At 45.5% G+C, this 26,536-nt stretch overlaps 1 protein-coding gene across 1 annotated transcript in view; it reads right to left on the bottom strand.

Annotated features, from left to right (window-relative positions):
• Positions 1-24,828, bottom strand: part of LOC128425968 (rho GTPase-activating protein 21) — a 67,359-nt gene extending 42,531 nt beyond the window's left edge. Inside the window, exons 1-2 of the mRNA XM_053412803.1 lie at positions 24,721-24,828; positions 23,330-23,558 (exon numbers count right to left, since the gene is read on the bottom strand). Of these exons, the coding sequence (XP_053268778.1) occupies positions 23,330-23,410 (81 nt within the window). The 5' untranslated portion in view covers positions 23,411-23,558; positions 24,721-24,828. The remainder of the gene's footprint in view (positions 1-23,329; positions 23,559-24,720) is intronic.
• Between the last annotated feature and the right edge of the window lie 1,708 nt (positions 24,829-26,536).

The raw sequence follows: 26,536 nt of genomic DNA, 5'->3' as shown, positions 1-26,536 counted from the left end.
AAACGCAGAAAAGGAAACAAATGTGTTTCTGATGACAGCCCGACCCCACCCTGTCAAATCAAAAAAAATCTAAAAAAACATGCATTTTCTGTGGATGTTTGATTATTGCATCGCTCGGACAGTTTCCCCCTCAGGGAGAATCCACACAGTGAAGGCGAGGTGAGGCGAGAAGGAGCTAATGAAGACACAGTCCCGTCAGACAGACGCAGGTCAACATGTCACATCTCAGCAGGCAATGATTTGATTCCTCATCTTTTGATGTAAATGAGGCTTGATATTTTACATATTAACCATTAAATGAATAATAAACGATAAAGAAAACACAAATATAGCAAAATATTTGACTGTGAAAGGCTCTTAGTCGCCCACATAGTTCTGGGTCTGATTTAAGAAGTCAAACATGGGATTTGAGCTTCGATGGCTCCATAGGGTCTGCTCAGTGACGCAGGATTCACCCTATATAAAACACTGCTATTCCATCCACCTCTCCCACCAACACCCTACACCTACACCACGTCTGGAAACTCCACATGGGCAGCATTAATCAGACACATGGACAAACAGCCGATTCACTCAGCGAGGCTGCTACGGCTTGAGAATGGGACATAGACCATCCTATCCACCCCGTAATGTAAACTAAGTCACTCGGCCTTTTCCAGCCGTCTGAAAGGTTCCTTTAACGGACTATGACACTGCCGTTAGTGCCCCGCCCCGAGCTTCATAAAGGGCCCATATAGCAGCAGTGTAAACTGATCTTGGAATTCCCTAGGGCTGAGGTTTGAGGTTGGAAGGCTGCAGACTCGAGAGGAAAGGCCGAGGGTGGAGGCTCCTCTCATTCCAGACACACGCCTGACGGATGCATATTTAGCGTGTAATGGGTGACAACACACGCATGGAGAGAGAGAGCAGGGCCCAGTCAGGTGAACACACACACAGCTCTGTGGTGCTCGGCATAATGAAGCCTCATTCATCAAGATGTCAATCCGGTAAAATGGGGAAAAAACAAACCAGGTCGTGACTAACTGCTGGAGAAAGAGTTAGGGCAAATTAATGAAAACATGTATGACAAAAATATAGGTTTGAAAATTGAATAAATATGGGTCTTGGTCAGATAGAACCACAAATTTGGAACGGATACGATTCTCAGAAAAAAGGGACATTCTTTAACGATAAATAACATTTTATTTGGCTAAATCATTAAAGCCACGAGTCCTTCACACGTGCAAAAGATAAAGCAAAGAGCACACCATGACCTCCGACTGCATCCAGCCAGGAAATACCACACATGTCATCTCATGCAGCCAGCCCGGCTATTCTGGTCGACCGGTGAAATATTCAGAACTGCCATTTAAAATTCATAAGCGGCTGCAGAGATGCTCCAAACCTCTAAAAATAGTCTTTAGCGCGTAATGGAACATGAAATATTCACGTTGATATGAACTCTGCTGCCACGTGTGTTATTCTCGTGTTTACCTCTGTCATGTGCAGCGACGGTGACCATGTGCTTTAGCTGCTGTATAAGCTGCTGATGACTGCAGCCAAAACAGCAGCTGCACTTCTCTTTATTGTTTTTATTATAGTCGTCTCCCAGGTGAAGAAGTTTTGACCCACAGCCCTGCAGAGGACGGACGGGTTCAGGACCGTCTCACTGGGTTTGGACCCCCTTGAAAAAATGGGGTTTACCCCAATGAATGAACTTTTAACATTTTAAACATTTGGTTCTTTCAAATATATAATATGTGACCTGTTCTTCATTCAAATGTCTAAAAACTATTTGACCTGTACATTTTGTTGACTTGTGTCCTTGTCTCTGCTATAACTTCCAGGGCAAACCACGTATGGAATCAGTTTCTCACATTTGTGTCTTTTCTCTCTTTTAAAACATGAATGTACAATAACATCAATAACATTTTAAAGAAAAAATACACAAAGTATTCAAATATTCATTTGGATCTTGATTGCCATAACAACAGCTGCAGTTTCAAAACATTTGAAGATCCTTTTTTTTTTTTATTCTCGTACATATTGATGTTCGAGTTATAATTACATTTTATGGAAAGGTAAACATTCATTCTGGAAGACATTTTAATATACAATACCACTGCGTTATTGTGAAGGCATTCAGTGGACTGTAACAGATTTGGTATGGGACAGATCTGGTATTGGTTATGAATAGAGGCGCTCTGCACTGGAGCCAACACTGATGAGGGCTGTGGGACACGCCCTTTAAACAACACACACACACACACACACACACACACACACACACGCACACACACACACACAAAGCCCCGGGCTGACCAAGAGCTGTAAATTACACCGCTATTATGATCCAGCAGGGGAGTGAGAGTGAGGGAGAACGGCGAGAGAGCAAACGAGAGAAGCAGAGGGAGGAAGAGTTGAAGAAAACGTTCTCCCTGGCTCGCTGTGGATGCCTGCAGTGATTGACAGATGCATGATGGTCCATGGAAAACACCATGGTGCTTTCCCCATGTGTAAACATGGCCTGAGTTGGAGCATTTCATCAGACCCTTGAGTTTAACCTCTGCGGCTTCATCAATTAAGACGCTGACAAGCCCAGACAAGCCCAGAGTCAGTGACATCATGTTGCATCTCATTAGAACGACCGCGCTGGTGTTTGGATGTAACGACTCACAAACCTCTGCGTAGCCACAGACTGTCTGTGATGTGATGATTACAACGTTCAAGAAAACGCAACTAGATTCCCCTACATAGGATCACACAGCTCAACTGGAGAGAAAGGCGTTTCCTCCCGAGTGTATCTGGCTTCGTGTCGGAGAGGATGCAGATCTGATTTACGGCCACGAATAAATTCTGCAGCTCCGCTCGGGCTGTAATCAGAGAGAGTTCTTTCAACATCTCGTCTGAGCTGCTGTCTGATATCAGCTGGTGCTTCTCACCCCCGAGGCACCGCAGGGCTGGAGCTCGAGGTCACAGGCTTGAGTCCACTGGGATAAGAAGCCGATGTGAGCAGCTCGGAACACAGGCGAGAAATTGTTCGATAGGCGTCATGAGGGAGAAGAGAGAGTTAATGAATTAAGGGTTAAAATAAGGGAATGCACATGCCCCAGGAGATGCTGGAATGAGAAAAGGGTTTGGACAGTACGTAGTTGTCGCTAACGTCAGTCGGGGCTGCTGTTCAGGGCGGGGGTTCAAGAGAGTTCACGTGACCTGCTGCAGACATACAGACAGACATGGGATTTATGCAGGGCGGGGCAGGTGTGACCGAACACTAACGTCCTGTATTAGCTGAGGAGAGAAGAATGTTTTCTTTGAGCGCAGCACTAACGTCACTTGGTGGGAAATAGTTCTGAAACCGATGCTGTTTGATCTACGTTGGTGTGTCTGCAAGTATTGAATCCCAACACACTATTATCAAGCTGGATTAAATCCTTCTTCCAGACTGTTTACCGAGGCTGCATCACTTTTAATGGCTGACATCACAGGGTCTTTAAAGCTACAACAGTCCCTGCTTTTCTTAGGCCTGTTCCCTTCTGTCCAACAAAACCAGGTTATATAATGAGGACCTTGGCCAGATGAGCAGAATAAAAGACTATTTGGCTCTCCAGGTCTCGCAGCATGGAGCAGCTCAGCCGTTCGAAACTGGAATGTTTTCGTCCTGTGTTTGTCCAGGGGGGGATGAGACCCCAGGGCCGCCCAGGACGACTCACTGCTCTGTGTGTGTGTGTCTGTCCGTCTGTACTCTATAAGTCTGGAGGAAATTAGCTGACTCAAGTTGACTTGATGAGTAACCATTTAGAGGAAACATTTAAAACAATATGCGTTGTCAATTTTCCTGTCACACACCACCTCGATGATCTCCACAAGGGTCAAAGCAAACATACTCCCTTGTTTGTCTGGAGAAGGCATCCAGATGTTTACCAAAAAACAAGCTGACAAAAGAAATGTATCAGAACAAACAAGGGCCGTATTATCACTGTAGTGTTTTAGAAAAAAATATGAAAAGATCATGAATATTTTCAACCACTCCCGGCACAAATGAGGAATTCTCCATGGTTATTAACTATTCCACTTGATTTGCTCAAACCCTGAAGGGAAACTTGCCTCACAGCAGCCATTAAAAATACAACAGTATGAATGTAGTACATAGATAAATAAATGTGTACAAATAGACAAATAGACATATACTGCTTCCCCTATAGAATCAGCTGCTATCAAAAAAAACAAGCTGATTCACTTATCACAACAAGACAATGAAATTAGTATTATTTCTAACTATAGCACTCAACAGTCCCCTATCTTCCAATCTTACAGAAAGTGGAAATAACAATAATCAACTGTAATGGGTTGTTCCCTGACCAGTACTACATCCGTCCAGCAAGTGTCCTGATAATCCACTCAGTTTTTTTCCATGTAATGCTGTTAAATATCAGACAAACAAACAAACACAGATGAAAACACAAACTCTTTGGCGGAGGTAACAGAAAATACAGACTGGATGATATGTACAGGTTGAACTTCAACAGCTGCGTCTCAGCTCCCGTTGTCAGTGCTTGGATGTGGCACATGTGGGATCCGATGTGTACAGGACAGAAAGAAAAGGCTGCTGGTGGTGCAGCCTGCCCAGATTGAGGACCAGATGGCTTCACCAGCAAACGCCACAGACTGTCACTTGCTCATGTGGGTGGGAGGAGGGGCAGGAGTGTGTGTGTGTTTGTGTGTGTGTGTGAGTGTGTGTGTGTGTGTGTGTGTGTGTGTGTGTGTGTGTGTGTGTGTGTGTGTGTGTGTGTGTTTGTGTGATTTAGGGCTGAGCTAGAGCAACCGATTGAGCATTAAATCGGTTCCTAATCTGTTGGCGAAAGATTGGGATGATTTCTACTGGGGACAGTGAGGACTCTGGGAGGAAACCCACATAATAATACTAAACAGGAAATAGTGGTGGTACACACAGACACAGAGTGAAGGCTAAAGGTCAAGGGTTAGCACCAGACAAGACACTTGGCCTTAATGGAGACTTGGACCGATGAACCCACTCCCTCTACGTGTACTGTTGCTCTGACTCACACCAGGTTTTGCGTGTCTGCGAACACAAATAAAAAGCCTGCTTCAACACGGGAAAAAAAAGTAACTGTGTCTCATAAATCTACAACAGATTCAAACCGCAAAAAAATGTGTTTCTGATATTTTTCCCTGACTTTCTGCAACTGTCAGGACTCCTCAGGTCTCTCCTGAACATCAACCAGACAGGGTTTTTATACGCTGCAGCTATAAATGTATCCTTCCATACTTTAAGTGTTAAGTCAAAGTAAAGAGCTCCCTGCCTTTAACCTGGCCTGACTCTTGAGTTGAGGAGAAAAGGCAGCGGCAGCCGAGAGGATACATCAAACACGGTGTTCATATCTTATCAACGGTATGTGGACCAGCAGCTTGCCAAGTGGCCCCGGTCAGACGACTGGGGATTGGTGACAGGGCAACAGGTCACGATTAACTGGCAGGCAAAGAGAAAGTTTAAAGGAGACAGTAAACGCAGTTGGGGGTTAGCTAAATCCAGACCTAATTTGTTTAGCTCGCTAGTCTAAATTTGCAGGTACAAATCAAGTATGCGGACAAGGGGTACAGATAATGCAGCTCAGCTTGGCAGATGTACCAAAACAGCTAGTAATCGTCAATGGATGCCTACAGTCCACCCTATAGGTTCAACCATTCTAATCCTTTTAGGAGAGCGGAGATCAGCTGCTAAACTGAGCAAACCTCACTGAGTCAATCCCATTGACAGAAATGTTCCACCACGGCCACGCTGTAACCCTGCTCTGCCGCCCGAGGCCTTCACTGCAGTTAACAGGCTGCTGGATCTCATGTCAATAATAAGCATGCAAAAAGCAAAAACGCAAAATACCCTCTGGTCACAACACTGTGATTATGGTTTGGTTTGGACACAAAAATGACTTGGTTGGGTTTGGAGGAGGCAGATGATCATGTTACCTTGAGGAAACGTGAAGGAAGGATTGTGCTCGTGGTTTAAAAAGTGTTGACTCGTGGTTGGAAAGTTCGATTTAGAGTTTTGTTGAGCAATCCCTGCAGCCACCTAAACCTCCTCCCAGGATAACAACATAACCTGATTTCCTCCTTTGCTCCTGTCATAATGAATTAATCTGTTACAGGGTTTTGCTACTTCAACGTAAACAAATCTACAAAAATCAAACTCAATATTTGCCTCTTGCATGTTCAACTCGTTCCCTTGCTCTTTTATACACTTTTTTCAAATTTGCGCCTCAAGTGGGCATCGCGTCGAGCTGCTGGGCTCCAGGTTTTTGCCAAATACTGGAAATCTAAACCCTAACCCTTAGAGCGAGGACAGGAACCACTCTGCCCTGGACGAGCTCTGAGAAACAAACCAACTACTACATCAGATCCCATTCTGTCCAAAACATGCAAGTCTATCCCAGACGTTTCCTATAGCACGGCTGTGTTGTGACCTTCACCCGCGGCATGCACCGTGCGAGTATAAACCCAACTGGACTGTGCCGAGTATGAGGCGACGTCAGCCCCTGTAATGCGAGACCTCGGCAGTGAGGAGAGGAGAGGTGACCAGGGCGGGGAGGAAAGGGGAGATTAGTAGTACGGTTTCCAGGTAACGGCCGTAAACACTGTCAAAGCAAGTCTGAACAAGGAGCGAATCAAGGCAGAAAATGGTATAATGACACACGCTGACATATACCAGCTATCGAGGTAGTTAAACAAGTGGAGGGATGAAATTACTCGACGTGTTCATGAGCACGCTGCACGCTGTTTTGGCTGCTCAGCAAGAAAGAACGTCAATATTACACCTGCCAAAGTAATCCTTGCCAAATCGGTGTAGCTTTGGACTCTTTCACATTCAATCCTTGAAAATATCTCCTTCTTCTTCCTCGCTCACATTGTTTTAAACTCGACAGGACATATGGGATGCTCCCCAAAATGTTTCTGGTACATCCATGAGATCTCATGCATTACCTGCTTAGACATATGTAGCTCAGAGATGCCATGCACATTCTGCACATACTCTTCTGTTATATACCCTGCATGTCCAGATCATGACATTCTGTACTCTGTGAACTTGGGGGGGGACAAAAATGCTAAACTGCAATGTACACCTACATCTCTCCTCACACTGTAAAAACACATCCTGCAACAACCCTCTCCAAAAGCACACAGTGCTCTTTTCATGACACTCCGAGTATGCAGGCTGACGACGGAAAATGTTAGCTAGTAAAATGCTGGAAGAGTGGGAGCCTCAGAAATGCATGCGCTGAGAACGGCCGGGCCAGTGTAGCCGTCCAGCGTGGATCTCTGAGGAGGATGACGCAATACAGGACGGGAGGGGATGCAGAGGAGAGGGGGCACAAATATGTTGACTATTACAAGCTCAAGCCCCCTCCTCCTCCTCGACCACGTCAGTCCCACCCAACACTGAGGCCCATCTGGAGCGCCTCGTGACCCAGCTGATTAAAAGCAGTTGTAGCCTTCGGTGAGATGTGGCCAATGGAATGTTGGGACTGTGGAAAGGCCCGGAATAAGTGTGTCTAAGAGGGGTTGTGAATTTATGCAATGTGTATGTGATACCAGGCATGCTGATGCGTGCCTTATTTGTGTTGTATCACATGTGCGCATGCAGCCACACGTCCGTTAGTGTCAGTCATCAGCGATCAATCAAATCGGATGAGAAAACCCCCCAGAGCTGAGTTGATGGATGGCCCCACTGGGACTTATGGGATGGCTCGATGGGAGCATCTCTGCACCTGAGTCACAGCTTTGGATCAGACTGTTTCGTGACCCCATATTAGCCTCAACGCAAACAAATACAAACCAATACAGATCTCATGCTAAGGATTACAGCCATCAGCCTTAACTGTAACCACAACCAGTAAAAAAAACTAAAGTCTCCTCCACTTAGGGTAGAATTTCGCATCCTTGCTCTGTTTCCTTTTCAACCCTTTTGCACCTCATCCACCCCAGATCTGGCAACCTGGACGTCCGCAGTAACACCATCCAAAACAAAAGTTATTAACTAGGAGCACCCGTCGAGTGGCATCACTCTCATCCACCAGAGGTCTAATTGGAAACCAGCCAACTGAGAATCTCATCCCTCCAGGCAGATGACACAATTCATGATACAAGAGCTTCAGGTTCATCTTTACTGCTCTCGCCCCGGTAGGGGATCCTCCATGCGGTTAACGTTGAGCTCAACATGTGTTTTACTACTTAATTGAATAATGAAGCGATGAGAGAGGAGGAAAAACCACATGACCGAGGACTGCACCAAAAGGCTGCCAGAGGAGGATTGTGCGGCGAGGGCTGCATACTTGGGTTTTAAAGCTGCGTTTTTAATAAACGCTGTGGTTACATGCATGTCAAGGACGCTTTCATCATCTTTCATATGTGTAAAAAACTGAATCCTGCGAGGGGTAAGAAAAAAAAACTGACCGCCCCGCCTCCTTTTATCAGACTCCAAGCAAGTGTGTTAAGTGTGGCATCATGTTATGTAGTTAAATCCCTGCTTTCTAATTTAGTTTGGCTAAGCCTATTCCAGCCGCATGTTAACTTGCAGTTTCACTAATGGAGCCTATTCGCAGTCCATGAGGCTTCCTGTTTTCGTCCTGCAATGTTTGGCTGCTTCGGATGTATGTGTTCTTTTGCCATCTTATTTTTTCAAATCGTAAAATTTTTTCTATTTTCATTTAAGGACATTTTTATTTGTCATAATAGAGGTCAGACATGCATCAAACTCTGGATAATTTCAGATTATCTGGTTGAATGTGAGTCTGCAGACATTCTCCTGCCATCCCCCCCTAATGAAAACTCTGGATAATGTTCGAATGAGCCCGTGTGAGAATACAGAACAGTGAGAAATTCATGTCTGAAAACAGCTATAGAAAGAGACAAGCCTGCTGGCAATGTGGATGGATACATGGTCGCCTGGATAGAAAGTGCTGACAAAGTTATTACCCTGTCGCCTTACCTCAGCTGACCTTCAACCGACAATAAAACATGTCAAAAAGCTGCTGGTAGTCACAGCAAACAATACAAAAAAATAAAAAAAAATAAAACAGAGGAAGTGTCCAATTCGATTTACAGCCTGGAAACACATATTCCACTTTCTGGATTTTCTAGTATTTCAATAGATCATCCTGTAGTGGAAATGGCCCCGGTTTGATTTCCGCAGCAGCAGCAGATGCATATCCTGCAGCCAGACGCTGCAGCCACACTACCTGCTCACAGCAGCCACATCCCGAAAGGTAAATAAGTCATCATGAAATAGTAATATCAAACAACAACTCAATTAAATCCCCATTAAGGCCGACAAGTGCAGAAACATATGCAGAAACAAAACAACGTACACTTAGTCATTTGGCAGACAGGTCAGAGGCTGTGAGGGCGGACTCAGAGCAGAGCTGAACACAGCGGGTCTCCAGGCCATGATGACCACGCCCCGGCCCAGCTGGAAACAATAAAAAACCTCATACTCCTCATCTCTTCCTCTTCCCCTCCATCTCCTGTCCCTCACTGCACCTCACAGGCCCTCAGACTCCAACAGGGTCTTTGGGTCTCACTATCTTTTCTTCCGTTATTCCTTTCACGCACCGTCCTCCCTTTTTCTGCCTCCGTCAGACTGTTTTCTAATCAACCCTGGGCCCCATATAACTTAGAGGGAGTGTCCACTGCATTCTCCATCACCACAGTAAACAGTCAGTCGACTGGTGAGCCACTCTCTCTGGCATGCATGCGTTAAAAACTAAATGCCAAAAGAAAAAAAAACAGCGAGGGAGAAACAGATGGATGTTGTTTGTGTTTTACGGACAGACAATGGGAGTGAATTTGATTTCCAGGGGCGGTGGAGAGGTATACAGTTTTTTTAAAAATAGCAAAAGGGCGCCTTGACCTCTCCTGTGACACTGTCGCGTTGGGTTTTCTCGCAATTCATCACCGGTGATTAGTAAACAAGGGTTAAGCCCATCTCCTGTCACACTGTCGGAGGAACCCTGGTGCTCTGAATGCTAATGTCATTTCATCTGCATCAGAGCAAAGCTGCACACACACACACACACACACACGTGCACAAACACAGACTCATACGGGACAGAGAGAATCGTTATCAATGTCTGTTTCCCCCACACACCCTGTATCGCCTAACCAATCACATGCTCTGGCACTGAACAGGCAGCCAATTAACGAAAGAGCTGGAAGGGCAGGAGAAGGACATGATGGTGATTCGAGATTTTTAAACCATCACTACGAGCAAGTTATTCCTCCACACACACACTGATCCATACATCAGGTACAGTGAACGAGAAATGACACGGTGAAGGAAAGAAGTGTTTTATTGTGATGGGTAAGAGGATAATGGGGGGGGGTCGGGGGGGGGGGGGGGGGGGGTGACTGACACACTCCAGTGATCTATGGATTCTCTGTCAGGGCTCTGCAGAGGGAATCTCCCTCCCCCCCGCTCCACCCTCTGACCGTCTTGCATGATGTAACTGCTCCCAGTAGAGTGATCGAGTTTAGATGCAGCACCGCACGACACAGTGGCGCTCCTGCCTTTCACATGATGAGAGAACAAATGCATGGGAAAAAAAAAATCACCCTTTTCTCCTTCGCTGTACGAGCAATATTTACAACCTCACCTCGAGAGACCCAACGTGTGAACACTACACAACAACACCTAACGCACACATGCACGCATAGCTCCACCCACAGGCGAGGCTCCGCCCAGCCCTGTCTGCATTGCACCAAAGAGAGCTGCATCTTTTACGAGCCGCTTTTTTTCAACAACCTGCGTCGAGGAGACTCGGCAGCACCCAGCTCCTTCTTACTCACAACCTCCTATGCCCTCCCCTCCCTTTCCCTTTTCTACAGCTCACAAGAACAGTGTTCTTTATGAGGCTTTATGAAAGATCTTTATGTGCTTTTCTTTTCTGTGTTACAGAGGTGACTGTCCAAGGACATGGTGTTTCCCTCTGGGTTTGTTGAGCCAAGCCTCCGGGGACTCAGCCTCCATAAGTTGTTTTCTGCAGCTCTGCAACACACACTGAGTGACATCGCTGCATGTTTACCGCAGCGCTGTGCACACACGTTGCAGGGATTAAGTCTCTGTGTGGATGACTGGGGGGGGGGGGTTACTGTGGCAGTGTGAGGTGAATCAGCATTCTGTTCACGCCGCTTTCCACTACAAGAATCAGCTGAACTGCTGAGGACAACAGTACAGCTCAAATTTACGGCCACAGGCTAACGTGTCCCGAGTCTGCAATGAGGGGAAAGAAGCCCACAGTCTGCAGAAGCATGCTGCGACAATGACACAGCAAATAGTTGCCACAGGAGGGACATGCATATATTTCTCTTTTTTCTTCAGCGAGACAAAACTACGAGCTGTTCCTGTGTGAAATCTTTGGCTTCCTGACAACATTTCTGTCTGTTTTCCTACAAGAAAAACTCAACATTCATTTAGTTTTCTTTCCAGATCAACATGTTTTCATGATCCCCCCCCTCGGTGCTCGGTTGTCACACATTCACAGTTTTAACAGTTCGGCGCCTATAAATCATTAAACAGTATAAAATAACTGGACCGAAACGTATGCTTCTAATAAGTGCCGAGTGCTGCTTGTAACAAGATCCTGTCAAAATGCTTCTAGGTGCAAGTTAGAGGTTCATGTATCTCAGGTCACGGAGCTTAAAACCGCCCTCTGAGTATAAACATTAACCTGTCTCAGTGGGAGGCTTGGCGTCAGGGTCTGCTGCCTCAGTACATCTTAGATCACCGACACTACATGTGCCTCACACTTTGTCCAAGATGAATTCATTTTAAAACCCTCATCTTTCACTCCTTTCTCAGGTCTCCGGATCAAATAACTAACTTTTGGAAATGACAAATGCATCTTAATCATGACTTTCTGGTACTGCATTCTGCTCCAGTGATGTACAATGCAGAGAAGGAGGACAGTCCAGAGGTTTAAACTGATAACCAGTTCAATCCCATCCATTTAAGACTTTTTCAGTCAGGACCATATTAAGTTCTCATCCACAGTGAAGCAAATCCTTTAGATTGATCGATTTTCCACCTGAGAGAGCGAGCGATAACTCCAACTGAAATCTTGACTTGAAGACAACCCGTGAAGGACAAGATAAGCTTGTCAATTTCCACCCACATGCTTAAAATGTCAGGCCCAACTGCTCAGCTCATTACAGTGTACATGAATAAAACCAGAGGGAGGAAACAGGGAGAAAGGAGCAGACTAACTCTGTTCCTCCCTGAGGGAAGTACGTGCCACATGGGCACATGCGCTCGCATGAGGCTGATTAAAGTTCTGATCTCTGCTTGGGACTGACTTGGAAGTTTTATAACTCGCTCCTTCCCTCCCTTTTTCCCGCCCTCAGTTGCTGCCCCTCGGCTGCTTTCATATGCTAATAGCGGGGCAATTGTGCGGGCCAACAGCCTGGAATTCCTCCCCACAAAGGAGAAATGGAGAGGGAAAGACAGAGGAGTGAAAAGGGACAGAGAGACAGAGAGAGAGAGAGACCAGACGAGGGTGTGCTGATCAGAGGTTGTTTGCAATGAAAGCTCCGAAAGCCCAAGCGTGGTAATGGTGTGTGCTAGATGCTAGTGTGGTTTTGTGCAGCCAACCAGGAGTCCACAATATCATGAAAATTAGTTATGGGGGGATTTGTTAGTATATCTGAACCAGTTAGTCTTTTGAACCATTTGCTTGAATGATGAGCAGATTCTCAAAATCGCTGCAGATCCATTTTCAGCATTGACTGGGGGAAGAATTGCCTGATCGTTTAAAATCCTACTTTTGGAATTTGAAATCAAGCAACACCGTCTGGTATTAATTGTTCAGTCTATACCTGAAAGAAATAGACAACCAATCAAATAATCGATCAGCATTTAAAGCAAAAACTCGCAAGTAGAAAAATCCCCTGGTCCATAATTCTTCGAAGGGAACATGTGAAGCCCTTTCTGTGGAGTTGGGTGTGGTCCATCACTACAGGGACGTCAGTGGAGGTGTCTACCAGTACACCAGCAAGGAAGCCACCCCCCACATTAAATTCCCAGAGCCAGAGGCCTACAGACAAAGAGAAAGGACACAAACACCACTTTTCTGTCCATCCAGCCACCTCAACTAACCCCTCCCTTCAGAGACAGAGAGCAGGTGGGCCAATTAGAGTCCCAAGGGTCCCCCCCCCCCCCCACCCAGATGCGAGCAAGACCCTCGCTATAATTGGTTTCCTCATGTATGAATTATTAATCCCGGTGGCTCTTTGAGGTTTTTGACAGAGGAGGGTTGCGACAGTGCACCCTCTGACACTCAGACTCTCCAGTTTAACCCCCCTCCCAAGTGTCATGTTAAAACAACTCTTCAGAGCAAGGTAGAGAAAGTCGTATCTGAGACGAACACAAACAAGGGTCTCTGTATTGGGTTCTTTGAAATGAGGCCGGATGATGCAAGGATGTGTAATTTGAAAGCATAATCCAGTGGTTTATCGAGAAAAAATACACAGAAATAGAATTCCACTTGCTGGAATTGGCAGCAGGGGATGAACTGGTCAAATATCTGGATGATATAAGCTTTTTTTCCTAGGAATCGTAACTTTAAGGCTGCAGCAGTAAAGCTGCCTTCAGACATGCGCTGAACTCCGGATGATATCCCGAGATTATCCGGAGTTCAGCGCATGTCAGGAGCTGAACGTGAGAACGTGAATGTCCGAGTCGGCTACTCCAAACAACCACTAGAACAACAACCCTCATGACAACCCTAATGATCCAACAATGAACACATTAGTAGAGGTGCGGCCTTGTAGTTATTGGTGGCAGTCACGTTGACTTCCTGGCTCGTCTCCCTGTGTCTCATACCAGGTGTTGGGCTGTAAATATTTCATGAAGCCTCAGTGCTGTGCCACTGGTACACAAAGGCCGTTTTGAGCATCGGGGACAGCAGAGGCTCTCTGGAAACAGAGGCCTATCAGTTCGGCTTGGGACACAGACAATTTTCGGCACTGCTAAAATTAAATTAGAGGAAGGGGCAGGCCAGAGAGCAGCGCTGCCACATTGCTCAACACGGCAAGACTTCTGTACTCCTCACATCAGACATTCCATGGTCAAATGAAAAAAAAGGGGAGGGGGTATTGGTGGTGCACGAAACAATGAGATGTCTGTGCAAGCATCCAGTGAAAAAGCCGAAAATCCATGTCGGAGATATGAAGTGTTAGTGAGGGTGCCAAGTTGACTTCTGTGCCTATAGAGACAATGGATACATACAAGATGGCCCCACAAAGAGAGCTGTATGATAGAGGGAACAAATTCATATGCTCGGATGCAAGTGCACATACGTCAACATGGAAAGGCTTTGACTTTTGCACCCTTGAACTTAACATGTCATCCGATTACAAGTGCTCATTTTCCACTGTATATAACCAAGTAGCCTTTGATTTAAGTCTGAAACCGATATGAATATGATGTGGATAAATATTTGTTCAATTGGTTCAGATGCAGTTATATTTACAGACAATATCTCAGTAACTTCAAGAGAGTCTACTTGTACTGGAGCCAAGAGAAAGAGTTTTCAGTCCAAGAATCACTCGTTAAATCCCTCGATAAGATTCGTTTCCTACAAGTTTAGAGTCAAGCCACCTACAGCTGCAGGAGGAACTCGGTGTGCAAAAGCAGGGACACTCAGAGGTCAGCATGCCAAGCACTCCACGGTCTCCATTTCCACGCTGCACAACTGAATGAATTCTGGCTATTAATACTCGGCATGTCAGGGATGCCTGGAGAACGCCAGGGAGCAACAGGGGACAGAGACTGAAGGCTAGCTCATAAAATGAGCAAGGTGGGGCGATGAAGAGGTGGAGAAGATTATGCTAAACATCCAGCCTGGAAGAAGGACTGTTGGTGTAATGAGAATCAGGGGCCTTTGTTGCAAGCCCCCCATTAATCTTTCTGCCCAGGCTTCCTGTCAAGTCATGCTATTATCATCAATAAATGCTAAATCCCAAAAAGTTTAAAATAGTGGAAAAACTGACCTGATCATTCCAAGCGCAGTACAGATTGCAGATCAGGCTCCAGTTGTTGTTAATCATACAGTCGAGAACTCTAAGATGAGCCATCTTACATTTGACTTATGAAATCCAAGCCACCTGCCCCTCAGCTGTGTGTGCTAAACCCGGCTGTGCCCGGCGGCACCCTGCTGGCACTGATGCCACCTTGACAGAGAGGAGGGCACACGGAGGCAAGATGGATCAGCAGAAGGCTAAGGGTGCATCTCTGCGTCCATCTGTGAGCCCAGCGGGCATCCTGTCAGCCATGGCCATCACCCCCAGTCACGCTTCATTAACAGTATGTTAATGATCTATGCTGCCCACAAAAACATGGGAATTATCCCAAACATAGCATTAAAAAATACTGTCCCTGGAGGAGAGAGAGAGCAGCAGAAAAAAGGGTCCGGTGCAAATAAGTCCACCTAGGTATCGACGTGCAGCAGAGGTGTCTCCAGGGTTATGCAGCAAAATGCAGACCGGCCGGTGGAAGAGAATCTTAAAAGACGACGAAACAGACTTTTTCTTGTCATCTGCCTCTGCAGTTTGGGACAGATCCCTATTTTTGTCTCTTCTCGTGATGGCGTCTCGTCCCGACTGGTGTCTGTGCCTCCCTGTGCTCGACTCTGCAGCAGTACCAGGCAGAGGCAGCCTGAACACCAGAACCACACATACTCACACTAAATCAACTTGCATCTGGACGCAATGCAGGAGATAGCCAGGGAGAGAGTGATGTCCTTCGTCTTTCTCTTTACTATTCAGGACACAGCCGAGAGCAGCCGAAGGTGTCCCGGCATTGAGTCAATGCGCACCTTCCTCCGCCGTCTCACATTAAAGTTAAATCTCACTTAAAGCTCCCAACACCTCAAGAGGCTTCGAGTTTTGGTGTCCTGCGTAGAGCTGCAGAGAAGAGGACTGTGAAGGCTCCAAACAAGACCAATCCTGCAATTTAAGACAGGATCCTGTGCAGTGCAACTTATTTCATTACTCTGCAAAATAATCTTCAGTCTGCTTTGCAGGTGGAAGACTCGCTGACTAACAGGAAGAGTGCCGCAGCCCCCACCACCACGGAGCAAAATCCCATATCGGAAGTCAGCTCTCTTTAAGTAAATGAACGTGCTCTTAAAGACTTCCTCTCGCTACAGGATGTCAAAGAAATCAAACTTTTGAGGGAGGCAAATATGCCGGAAATGCACGAGGAGATAATTAGGAAACTACTGGATGCCAGTTAATTGTTGCCTGGGATTGTTTATGTTCCTTCCACCCTTTGATGCTGCATGACGTCCAGATGGTTGTGATTGTGACATTAGCTGTGAGGCGGCTTCATCAGTGAGATGCTCATACAAGAAACGGTATTACCAATTTGCAGCGAGAATAAGCCTGAGGTGGGGTTTAAAATGTTCATAAATATTTAATAATAACCCCTAAGTACTACATGACACTCCCGTCTTCCAGGGATCCACCGGATGTAACCACAAAGACAAAGTAGCTGTGTGAATCTCTGGTGGTAGCAGAAGTTCCTGAGAAAGAGACGTTCTCAAGTGAAAGAGAGAGAGCTGCATGCCACTTGTGGGTACACACACAGCTGAGGTCTGACTGCCTGCGTGGCTAGTAAAAACTTTATGGATGGTAGCGTGAATATGCAGATGCCGTGGCACAAGTACAGCTGCACAGCTACAAAAGGCAGCAACAGAGCTAAACACTAAGTTAGAGATCACCTCGTGAAATTATGAGGAGTGCAAAATAAATATTTGGGCTAATGACAAATTAGAATTTGGTGGGCTGACATAGTTTAGATAATTAGTGTTACACTGCGTCTATCTTACATTTAAACAGTTAGGAAGGAGGCATGAGAGTTAAACATATCACGAAGAGAAGGGTAAAGACAACTTGAGTGATCATTCAGACACAAGACTCTGCATTAGGTCAGGAGGCTACACTCACAGTCTGGTCTGAAAGGTCATTCAAGTCCCACAGGCCACTGTCAGTGATCAGACAGGACGACCCCGGGCCCCATGACACACTATCCAAAGACCAGTTGGGGAGGTGATCTCAATGCTTTCCTATGCTTGCACCTCATAACTCTTAGAACCACCTAGTGTTGACCATTGTCAACACACAGCCTATGTGCTTTCTATAACCTCGAGGCCAGAACTCCAGTGGCTAAAGTTTACTGGAGAAAAATGGTTTCACTCAAACTACCGGGATTCATCACATTTACAAACACTCCCTCACACAGGCCAGGAACAGACCAGTAAAGACCAGTAAAAGCATGAGCCCCACCCCCACCCTGAAGCTAAAACAATCAAATCAATTCTGAGTTATGGATCTAATGCCGCTCTCTGGACACACACGCACAGTCAGTGACACACACCATCTTGAAGTATTCAGAACAACCGAGACCACAGGCGTGTTTTAATGGATGTCAATGTTACATCATATCACTCATTGAAAATGCATGAGGATGCCAGGCAGAGAAATATAACACTGTGGAAGTCCTGTAAAATTTACTGAGAGGAGTTAATGGATATTAAATTCAGGGATGAAGTTATTACACATTGTATTCGACAACCTGATCCATTAGAGTTTGATAAGTAGCCCTCAGTTGTTGTTGTTGGGAATCTGATTTGAGAATGAATCAACACAGCAGTAAGTAACCAGCAAGTACTCTACCATTTTAGGAGTGAAATATTTTTGCTGTTGTTTCTGTGATAACTTTTTTTACACTCTAATGCGTCAATGCTCTTTTTATAGAGCATTGATACATTCAAGTGTAATGACTGAAAATCTGAAATCCATGTTAAACCACGTTTAAGAACTCTTTGATCCCAATAACCCTGAATTCATCCAGTTGACAGCACGTTGGCATTTTCAATAAATGACATGCACCCTGCGGTTCCAGCGACAACTGCAAGGTCGTAATTGAGTGGTTGTGGTCAATTTAGGGAGATTATATTTACTGTCAGAGACGACTTGCTTTGCGCTCGGGCTAAAGTTTGAGTTCCACGGTTTGCCAGAGACGACAGGAGCTGTCACAACAGCCTGGACGTCGTTCAGTGGCATCTCTGCCATCCATTCATGAAACCGCTCCTTCATCAGCAGGCCCTCTTTCATTCAGTCAGTGTGCCCTTGTTCATTTCCACGACTGACACCGAGAGGAAATAATGTGGTTTCCTGCCAAAACCTTGTACGCCCACGCTCACACTGCGGGTTAAGATATGTCCTGATAACACCCTGTTACACAAGGATTGCCTAAAAACAAATAGTGCTCTTGCATATGTGGTTTAATGCAGCTTTACACACTGTCATATGACAACCTTTGCCCCGTGTCTGCTTCAGCGCCATGTGATACTTCTACATAGCTGCAGTCTATATATTCATCATCACATTACATAATCTGTGGCTTATGGAGCCTGCAGGGTGTCAAATATGACAGGATGTAAGAGGAGTGAATATTCAGACAAACCGAGCTGTTGATGCACTCCACACACACACACACACACACACACACACAGACACAGACACAGAGCATGCACCCACAACAAGCCCCTGACTCGTGTATGTCATGTCTCGGAGCCAAAGATAGAGCAGTGATGGGGGGGCAAGTGTTGACAGAGATGCCTTTGGCATGTGTAACAGATAGCGTCTCAGCCTCACTGAGCATTAGACTGGTTCTGTTCTGCCTGTCTGCCTGCATCTGCAACCCCCCCCCTCAAACTCCTACTGCTCACCATCTTCTTTCTGCCCCCCCACCCCTCTTTATTGTACAAGGGGGTGGGGGCATCCAGGCAGAAGAGGCTGTGACATTGAGCCGATGAGGTGGAGAAGAAACAGAAAAGGTTTGGCATATTTGCCTAAAAATGTTAAACTCTCACCCCCTGTCCTCTTCCTGCTTCCTCCCTTCCTCCCCTCCCTCGGCGCATCCATCCATCCAACACCCATCCATGCTTGTGGCCAACGGAATAATGCAGTAACCTGACTGCGGCCGGCCTGGACTTTAAGCCGACTGACGGGTAACATGCTGGAGCCATGCCGTGCATGAACGTCAGCCCTCCAGAAGAGGAAAAGATAAAGGGGGCCGCCCGACTCATGTTATAGGCAGAAATACATTTTTGGGTGACCTTGAGTCAGACGCAGCACGTGTGTACCGGTTTCCCTTTTGGTCTTTTCCAGGAAAAAAATAGCTACAGCCACTGGGAAGTTTGATTCCGATAAGAGATGCCAAAACACACAGTCCACTTTGAGATTGACGATAAACTGTGAGGCCGATCTGGGGTTTCCAAACTTGGGGAAACCCCTCAGAGAGAGAGAGAGAGAGAGAGAGAGAGAGAGAGAGAGAGAGAGAGAGACCACTTCTGTATTCACTCTATCTCTCTCTCTCTTTGGCTTTCTCTCTCTCTCTGAGTGTTTGTTCTAAAACAGCCGTCAGTTCACGTCCAGGTCAGTGTTTTGTTTGCCGAATATGAAAAGAACCACTTTTGCACGAAACGCATTAGATTTGCAAATGTATGCAAATCCAACTCGTTTTGTCTCTGCTGTGACTGATGAACGATTCTAAACGCTGATAAATGACCTTGAGATTTTGTTCTGCAGACGCTGTTGTGTGTTTTTGTTGAGATTTTTTTGGTTCCTTGCAAGGACAAAAATACACCAATAGAAGAAGTGACATCATGAGTTTAATTAGAGCTCGGTGGCAACACTGGAAATTTCAGTTTTTGTTCTGACGCTAAATGCGTGCAGCTGCGCACGTATGTGGAAAGATTTAATCTTAAGGCTCAAACTGGCCACTGTCGCATTCCCAGCCTGGCGTAATGATACTGTCCTGACCAACATTCACACATCCGGGGATTTCTGGAGAGAACGAACAGCAATTCCAGGACAGTGATTATTTTTTCCCTCTCTCTCTCTCTCTCTCTCTCTCTCTCCACACACACACACACACACACACACACAGAGCATTCATCTTTCCATGGGATAAATATAGCCCTGCTAAAAACACGCGGGAATAGAGGACGGGTGAAAGACAAGCATGTTGCTTAGTGTGTGGGCGGGGGGGTGTTATGGAGCTGGGAGGGGCTATATTTAGAGCAAAGCTGAGAGCATCACCAGCAGCCAGAGCACCGCCATTGATGTCGTGCTCGGCCACATGAATGATGGTAGGGATCAATACCTGCTGGAGAGAGAGGTTCACAACCCGGGTTTCGTCTTTACCGCTTCAAGCCTTTCTTTCATCTGTCTGATTTCTTCTTTCAGGTTGTGCCAAATATCGATTTTAAAGTAAAGATTTAAAAAAGGAAATGAGGAAGAGAAAGAGAACCAGCGGAAGAGAAGTGTGATTATGATGGATTGTTTACCGCTCATGACGGTAGAAAAAGATAAAATCACATTCTCATAAGTTTCATTATCATAGGAAACCACAATGTTGATTTAAATTTAAATGATAAGTCAATATATTTGGCAATTATTTAGATAATCCATTCATAATTTAAGTAAGTCTTTCAATCAAAACTGTAAAAAAAATCTACAATTTCATTTATCAATTGTGCAGATATTGGCATTTGATATGTAAGATAATACAATATCTAATAATGATGTCAACATAGACTGGACATAAATAAACATCATTACTTTGACAGTTTGTAGACTCATTTACAGTTTAATAAACACGGGAAATAACCGTTAGTCGCTTCCTTTATTCTAACAAGAAACTCACTTTGTTCATCAATCTTTTGTCAATAGTGTTTCCCTAATATGGGCAGAACTGAAGGCCTCAGCTGCTCCATTGCTGCCCTGCTAGTGTCAGAGTGACAGTGTGAATGAGGCCAGGAGAGAGGGAGGCAGACGCTATACACGTGGGGTGTTTTTCTCTTTAACGACTGGGGCAGCTGTGCCTAAATTACCCCCGCGTTGCTAACCTAGCTCCGACAGTAGCAGCATGTGTGTCTGGGGAGGTGTGGGGGGCTAATATTTGAGAGCCCACTGCTTGTACTATCCCTCATTAGCAAGCCAGAAAGAAGCAGGGGAGTGAGAGGAGGAGGAGAGGGGAGCCCCATCCCGCCTGCGGTCTCAGCTCCCATCAGCAGATCCTGAGCAGCGAAGCTTGAAAGTTGGCAAGTTTCGTGTTTGTGTTGTAGGAGGCATCAGGTAGATAGAAAACACCTGCTTCCCTCCTCTGTCGAGCCTCAGGCGGCGAAAAATCTCAGGCTAAATATTGGCACACTGACTCACAGGTGACTCATGTATTCTGCAGAGATATACAGATGTGCTTCTCTGATTTATCAAGCAAATTCAAATCTCTCATCGGGGCATTAAGCTGCAAAAAGCATCCTTAAAGTGACGGGGACCATTTAAAACCAGTAAAAAGTAATCTGTGGGTTTAGCTCTGAAGCTGGAGAGTGTCGGGGTCGGAGAAGTTAGTGGAGACTGAGCTGATGGATGTTTGATGCTTCAGCTCTACATCTGGGAGTTCTTCAGTCTGTGGTGTTTGTAGTTTTAATCAGTGATGGGAAGTCAAGTGATGTTATGGGAAACATTGATTGGGAAAGAAACAGATGCGAGGAAACCAGCAGCGCGCCGACACTTACTGCTGCAAGAAAAAAACGTCTTATTGATTCATGATAACTCCTTTATCTCATTGATTCTCTCTAATCTGCTCAATCAGGAGTCAGAAGAGTATCAACCAAATGCTCTTCTCACTAGCTCCGACAAACAGGAGCTTCTACTTATGATGTATTTCCAACACACAACCTCTGCAGACACCTCCGCTCTAAGCACCCATCAACCTTTTCATAAACTCTGGCACCGTTCACACACCGCCTCACCCTATTCCCAAAGATTTATGTCGTCCATCCCGTGGCTAGTTCTGACATAGTAAGAGGATTAGAGCGCACAGACAGCCCTGTTGCCATTTTCTGATGATGGATTAATCCAAAACACGCCAACCGCTGCACTGCTGTTATGACATGTACCTAGCCAAGCTGGAATCTCTGATGATGATGATGATGATGATTTGCTGATGTAACAGCCACCGTGCGTAAGAGGCAAAGGATGAGCTTTACAATGTGCCATTTATCAGTGTCTGGCATGCAGACCTGCAAAACACCCAGTAAGATTAACACTGCAAGCACAAAACTCTCTTTGTGCACTTAACCAGTTTGTCAGAGTGGGGAAAAAAATGAACCCTGTCACCCCGGACACTGGCAGCCCGCTGCAACACTTAGCTCACACTCGCTCTGGGCCTCTCGCTCTCCGAGTGCATGTCAAGGATTTCCCTTAAAAGTGAGAAGAACCTTTGAACTGTCGCTGATGAAGTTACAGTTGATAAGTAGGATTCGTGGATCCTTCTCATCTGTACAGGGGAAAGTCATTACCAGTAAATACACATGAGAGCATCAGGCACAGCAGGAAAGTCGCACAAAGCTCACACTGTGTCAAAAATAGATGTTCCAATCTGGTAAAAAAGAAATGCACATAATGTGTCAACAAGAAACGGGCGTTGATCGGAAGGTTCACGGCCTAAAGTACAAGGAGTCAGAAGTAGAAAAATCTAGCATTTATAAACTTAAGGCTAATTTGTGCTGAACATTAGATTCAGAAAGGGAGTGAGCCTTCTGAAAGCTGAGGGACAGGCACGTAGCAGATGGAACGGAGCAGTACCACAGGATAATGCTGGGGGGGAGTGTAGCCAAAGGTTTGTGCGAGACAATGAGACAAGAAACAGTAAACATGTATTGTTGTTGTTGTCAGAACGTCTCGACTCTGCCCTGCCCTCTAGTGGATGTATAATCAACAATGCCGATTTAAAAGGACGTGTTGACGGATCGTATCTCTTTGTGTGCGTAGGAAAGAAAAAACATTAATGAGCCTTTAGTCCAGCGACTGTGGAGCAAACCAATCCCTGATGAGCAGAAGTCTGATCTGGCCAATGACAGTGATTGACCTTCGGGGACGAGGATCGTATTCCAGCCTCTCACGGCCATATTTGAATCCAGCAGCTTACTTCTACACTATAAAAGAACATCCTCCCCTTATGTCGCCACCATGAGTGATAAGCCCTCGAGACAGAGGATTGTGGACGACTGCACAAAAGACAACGCTGTCCATTTTTTTTTAAGATTATGCAGAAGTGCAACTTTCTATTACCCGAAGGAGAAGTACCAGAAAAGTTATCAACTTCTCACTTTCTGCCGAGACATGCGACGAAAGCTGTGTATTTATTCCTCATGAATAATGAGGAATGACAGCCAGGGGGGTCGAGACACATCTGCATCCAAAGTCTTACCTCGCAAGACGGAGTTACGGCTTTGTGTTGTTTGCTCTCCTCATTGGCCGGTGGTGAATCACTCCAACGTGCTGCCATCATTTCATTTCAAACCGCAGAGGAGGAAGAAGTCCTTTAGAGCCCACATTGAGGTGAGGAGGATGAAGTCCAGAAACCAAAACAGAAGAAAAAAGATAAAAAATCTTAATCCACAGCGTCCTCTTTCTTCATGTCCGTCAGCCGTGGAAACCTGGACAGAAAATGGACAAGTTGGTCAAATGAAGAAACGTTGAGACAAAAGATAGATACACAATCATGCACTTCTCACACCCTAACTACAGCAAAGATATTACGCCCGGAAATTAACTTTTGAAAATGACTGATCTACAGCAACAATAAATGTCACATCAAAGCTGCAGGTTCATAAATTTATGATGAGCCTGGTCACTCAAGGACACGAGAACATCTTAACTAGGGCACTTCTACATGAATGGTTAAACTGGAAATCTAAGGTATGAAAAAGGTCTTTTTACATTTTGAATTTAGTGGAAGGGGCATGAAAAATCAATCAAAGTGAGGTCAACATTGAGAGAACATGGAAATATTTGAGTTACTAATGCAATAACAATTGTATTACTAAACAATAGAGTTACAAATAAGGGCAGGCAGAAGAAAAATGTTTTAGATGAACCGCCTTTTCAAATGAATAACATAGATCCTTTCTGATTCCATATTGATCAATAATTGATTTTCAATTGATTCCACAGTTTCACTCCATATACATAAAAACACATAATGTACTTTAATGGACTTTCTACGTTTTCAGGTCATTTGATATCCATTAACAGCTTCTGTAGGTTTGCGGGTATCTTCACACATAACCAATTATATTTATATTAAAAAGTTCCAACACATAGGACTTGATAACCAGTGTGTTGGGTTGTTCTCTTGCATTGACCTTGTGTATGAGTCCTATTGCTCGTTTCTGTAACACACACACACACAAAAGGGTCGATCATAACTTTGAAATATTATATATTGTAGTTATTTTCCAATGCAGCATGGGTTTCAGCTTCCTGTGTATGTCCCAGAGCAGTTGCTGGTGTGTGTGGATGAGAAGGAGCTGGCCCAGCAGGTGGATCGCTGCTGGTTGAGGGTGTCCTCCTGCACAGAGGCACCTTCCTACGTGTGTTTGCTCACATGCATGTGAATCCAGGCTGTTCTCAGTGTGAGGAGGGAGAAAGCACTGCGAGGTCTGCAGAAACACACACCCGCGCGTCATGAGGTTTATTCCTCCAGCGGCTTTAACAGGGACAATCCCCTCGAGTCCGTTACTACGGAGCCTCGGCTGCTGTTGACAGATCCACGACAGGTTGCTGCTGGGAGAGAACCACAAGAAGAAGAACCCTTACCTGTTCGAATCCCGGACAAAGCCAACACGTCGTCCATGTTTCGAGTGAGGAGCTGGTGTGTGTGAGTGTGTGTGTGGGTTCGAATCCTCCCGTGGACCCGGAGCTGGGGTGGGAACGCAGCCTGTCAGAGGAGATTAGAAAGCGGGACGCTCGCGCTCCTCGCTCCCGGGGCTGCGGAGCTCGCTACCTGTTAGACGGTCGAAGAACACCCAGGAAAAAACACCCGGTAACCGCCCTCCAGCGCGCGTTCCTCCGCCGGGGAGAGCCGACGACGGTCCAGCCTCCCGCCTTCATTCATTCCCCTTCATCCCAGTGCCGCGGCTCGACGCCAGAAACCAGTGCGAATGCGAGCGAACGCGCAGAAAGTCGCGTGCAGTCGTGCGTGTTCTCCTGTTGGCGGCGCGACGGTCTGGGGACAGGCTCCCCACTCCTGCCCCGGCCACGCCCACAGACTCCACCCACTAGAAGGGCGGATGGCCAATCAGGCAGTCGGTTTAAATTTGGAATTTTGAAGCGGGCCAATTGGAGGTGTTGTTACATAACAATTCCAATAGAGTGCAAGCTGGTCGATAGATAGATAGATAGATAGATAGATAGATAGATAGATAGATAGATTCAGAGACAGAGAGATAAGATAAGATACATATATATAGAGAGATATATAAGATACATATATGTAGAGAGAGGGATAGAGAGAGAGAAATAAGATACATATATAGAGAGAGAGATAGAGAGAGAGAGAGATAAGATAAATATATATAGAGAGATAAGATACATATAAATATATAGAGAGAGAGATAGCGAGAGAGAAGTATGTATAAGCGACAATTCTGTACATTGTGTATTTGTACTTTTGATACTATAAAAGTTTTAATACGCCTCCACATGAGTTACATTTTTCCGATTATCTAACTTGTTTACTGGAGTGACACGTGCCCTCTGAATACATTTGAATAAACAGCCATCGGCTCATAAACACTTTGCTCTCCCACTCTGTCATTAAGCCTCTCAGTCCTTTTTAAAGTGAGCAACTGAAATCCCAGTAACATCATTAACTGACGGGGCAGAAGCCCGAGGCCCCACACACACACACATATGCTGAGCTCTCCAGTTTCCTAACGCTCAACCAGTGGAACATATTTGCCCAGCCATTATCAACTGTCCCTAACTTTATTACGGGGACATGTAGGGCATGGCGGCCACATGGGACTCACAGGAAAAAAAAGAGGGCCACACAGCTGATGTGCAGAAAGACAAAGGCTGACAGTTTTCTGTTTGCAGGCTCCTCCAGCGGCACAATGGAAGATAGGACAATGGGACTCCTCTGACCCACACTGTGGCGAGGTTTCCCTGGTTTCAGAGAGGCGCTATTGTCTAAAGAACTGGTGCACCCTCATCCAGACAAAGGCCAACTTAAACTGGTGTAAGTGGGACTCTGCGTTATGCCACGGTAAACACCAGGTTCTTATTCATCTGCTGAAATGTGTTTATTAAACTCATACTACATTAATAATGCAGCAAGAGGAATGTATTGATTTGACAGCGAGTGCATCAGAGACTAAACTCAGCAGAGGAATGAAGTTTCTGCTTGTTTCCTTCCACCTACAGCCCATTGTCTGTATATGTGTATGAAAACCCACGAGGGAACTATAAAAAAGTTTTCCCAAGAAAGCACTTTGTTTTTTTTATGAATGGCAAAGTGAGGACAGAGGGGTTTAGATGAATGAATGGTGAGCAACAACAGCACACTTATATCTTTAATTTCACTTTTTCCAACCTTATTTCAGACGCTTCTGAAGGACACTCTGCTAAAGCA

The sequence above is a fragment of the Pleuronectes platessa genome, chromosome 20, assembly GCF_947347685.1.
Source record: "Pleuronectes platessa chromosome 20, fPlePla1.1, whole genome shotgun sequence".
NCBI classification, from domain to species: domain Eukaryota; kingdom Metazoa; phylum Chordata; class Actinopteri; order Pleuronectiformes; family Pleuronectidae; genus Pleuronectes; species Pleuronectes platessa.
This window is presented reverse-complemented; position numbering and strand designations above follow the sequence as displayed.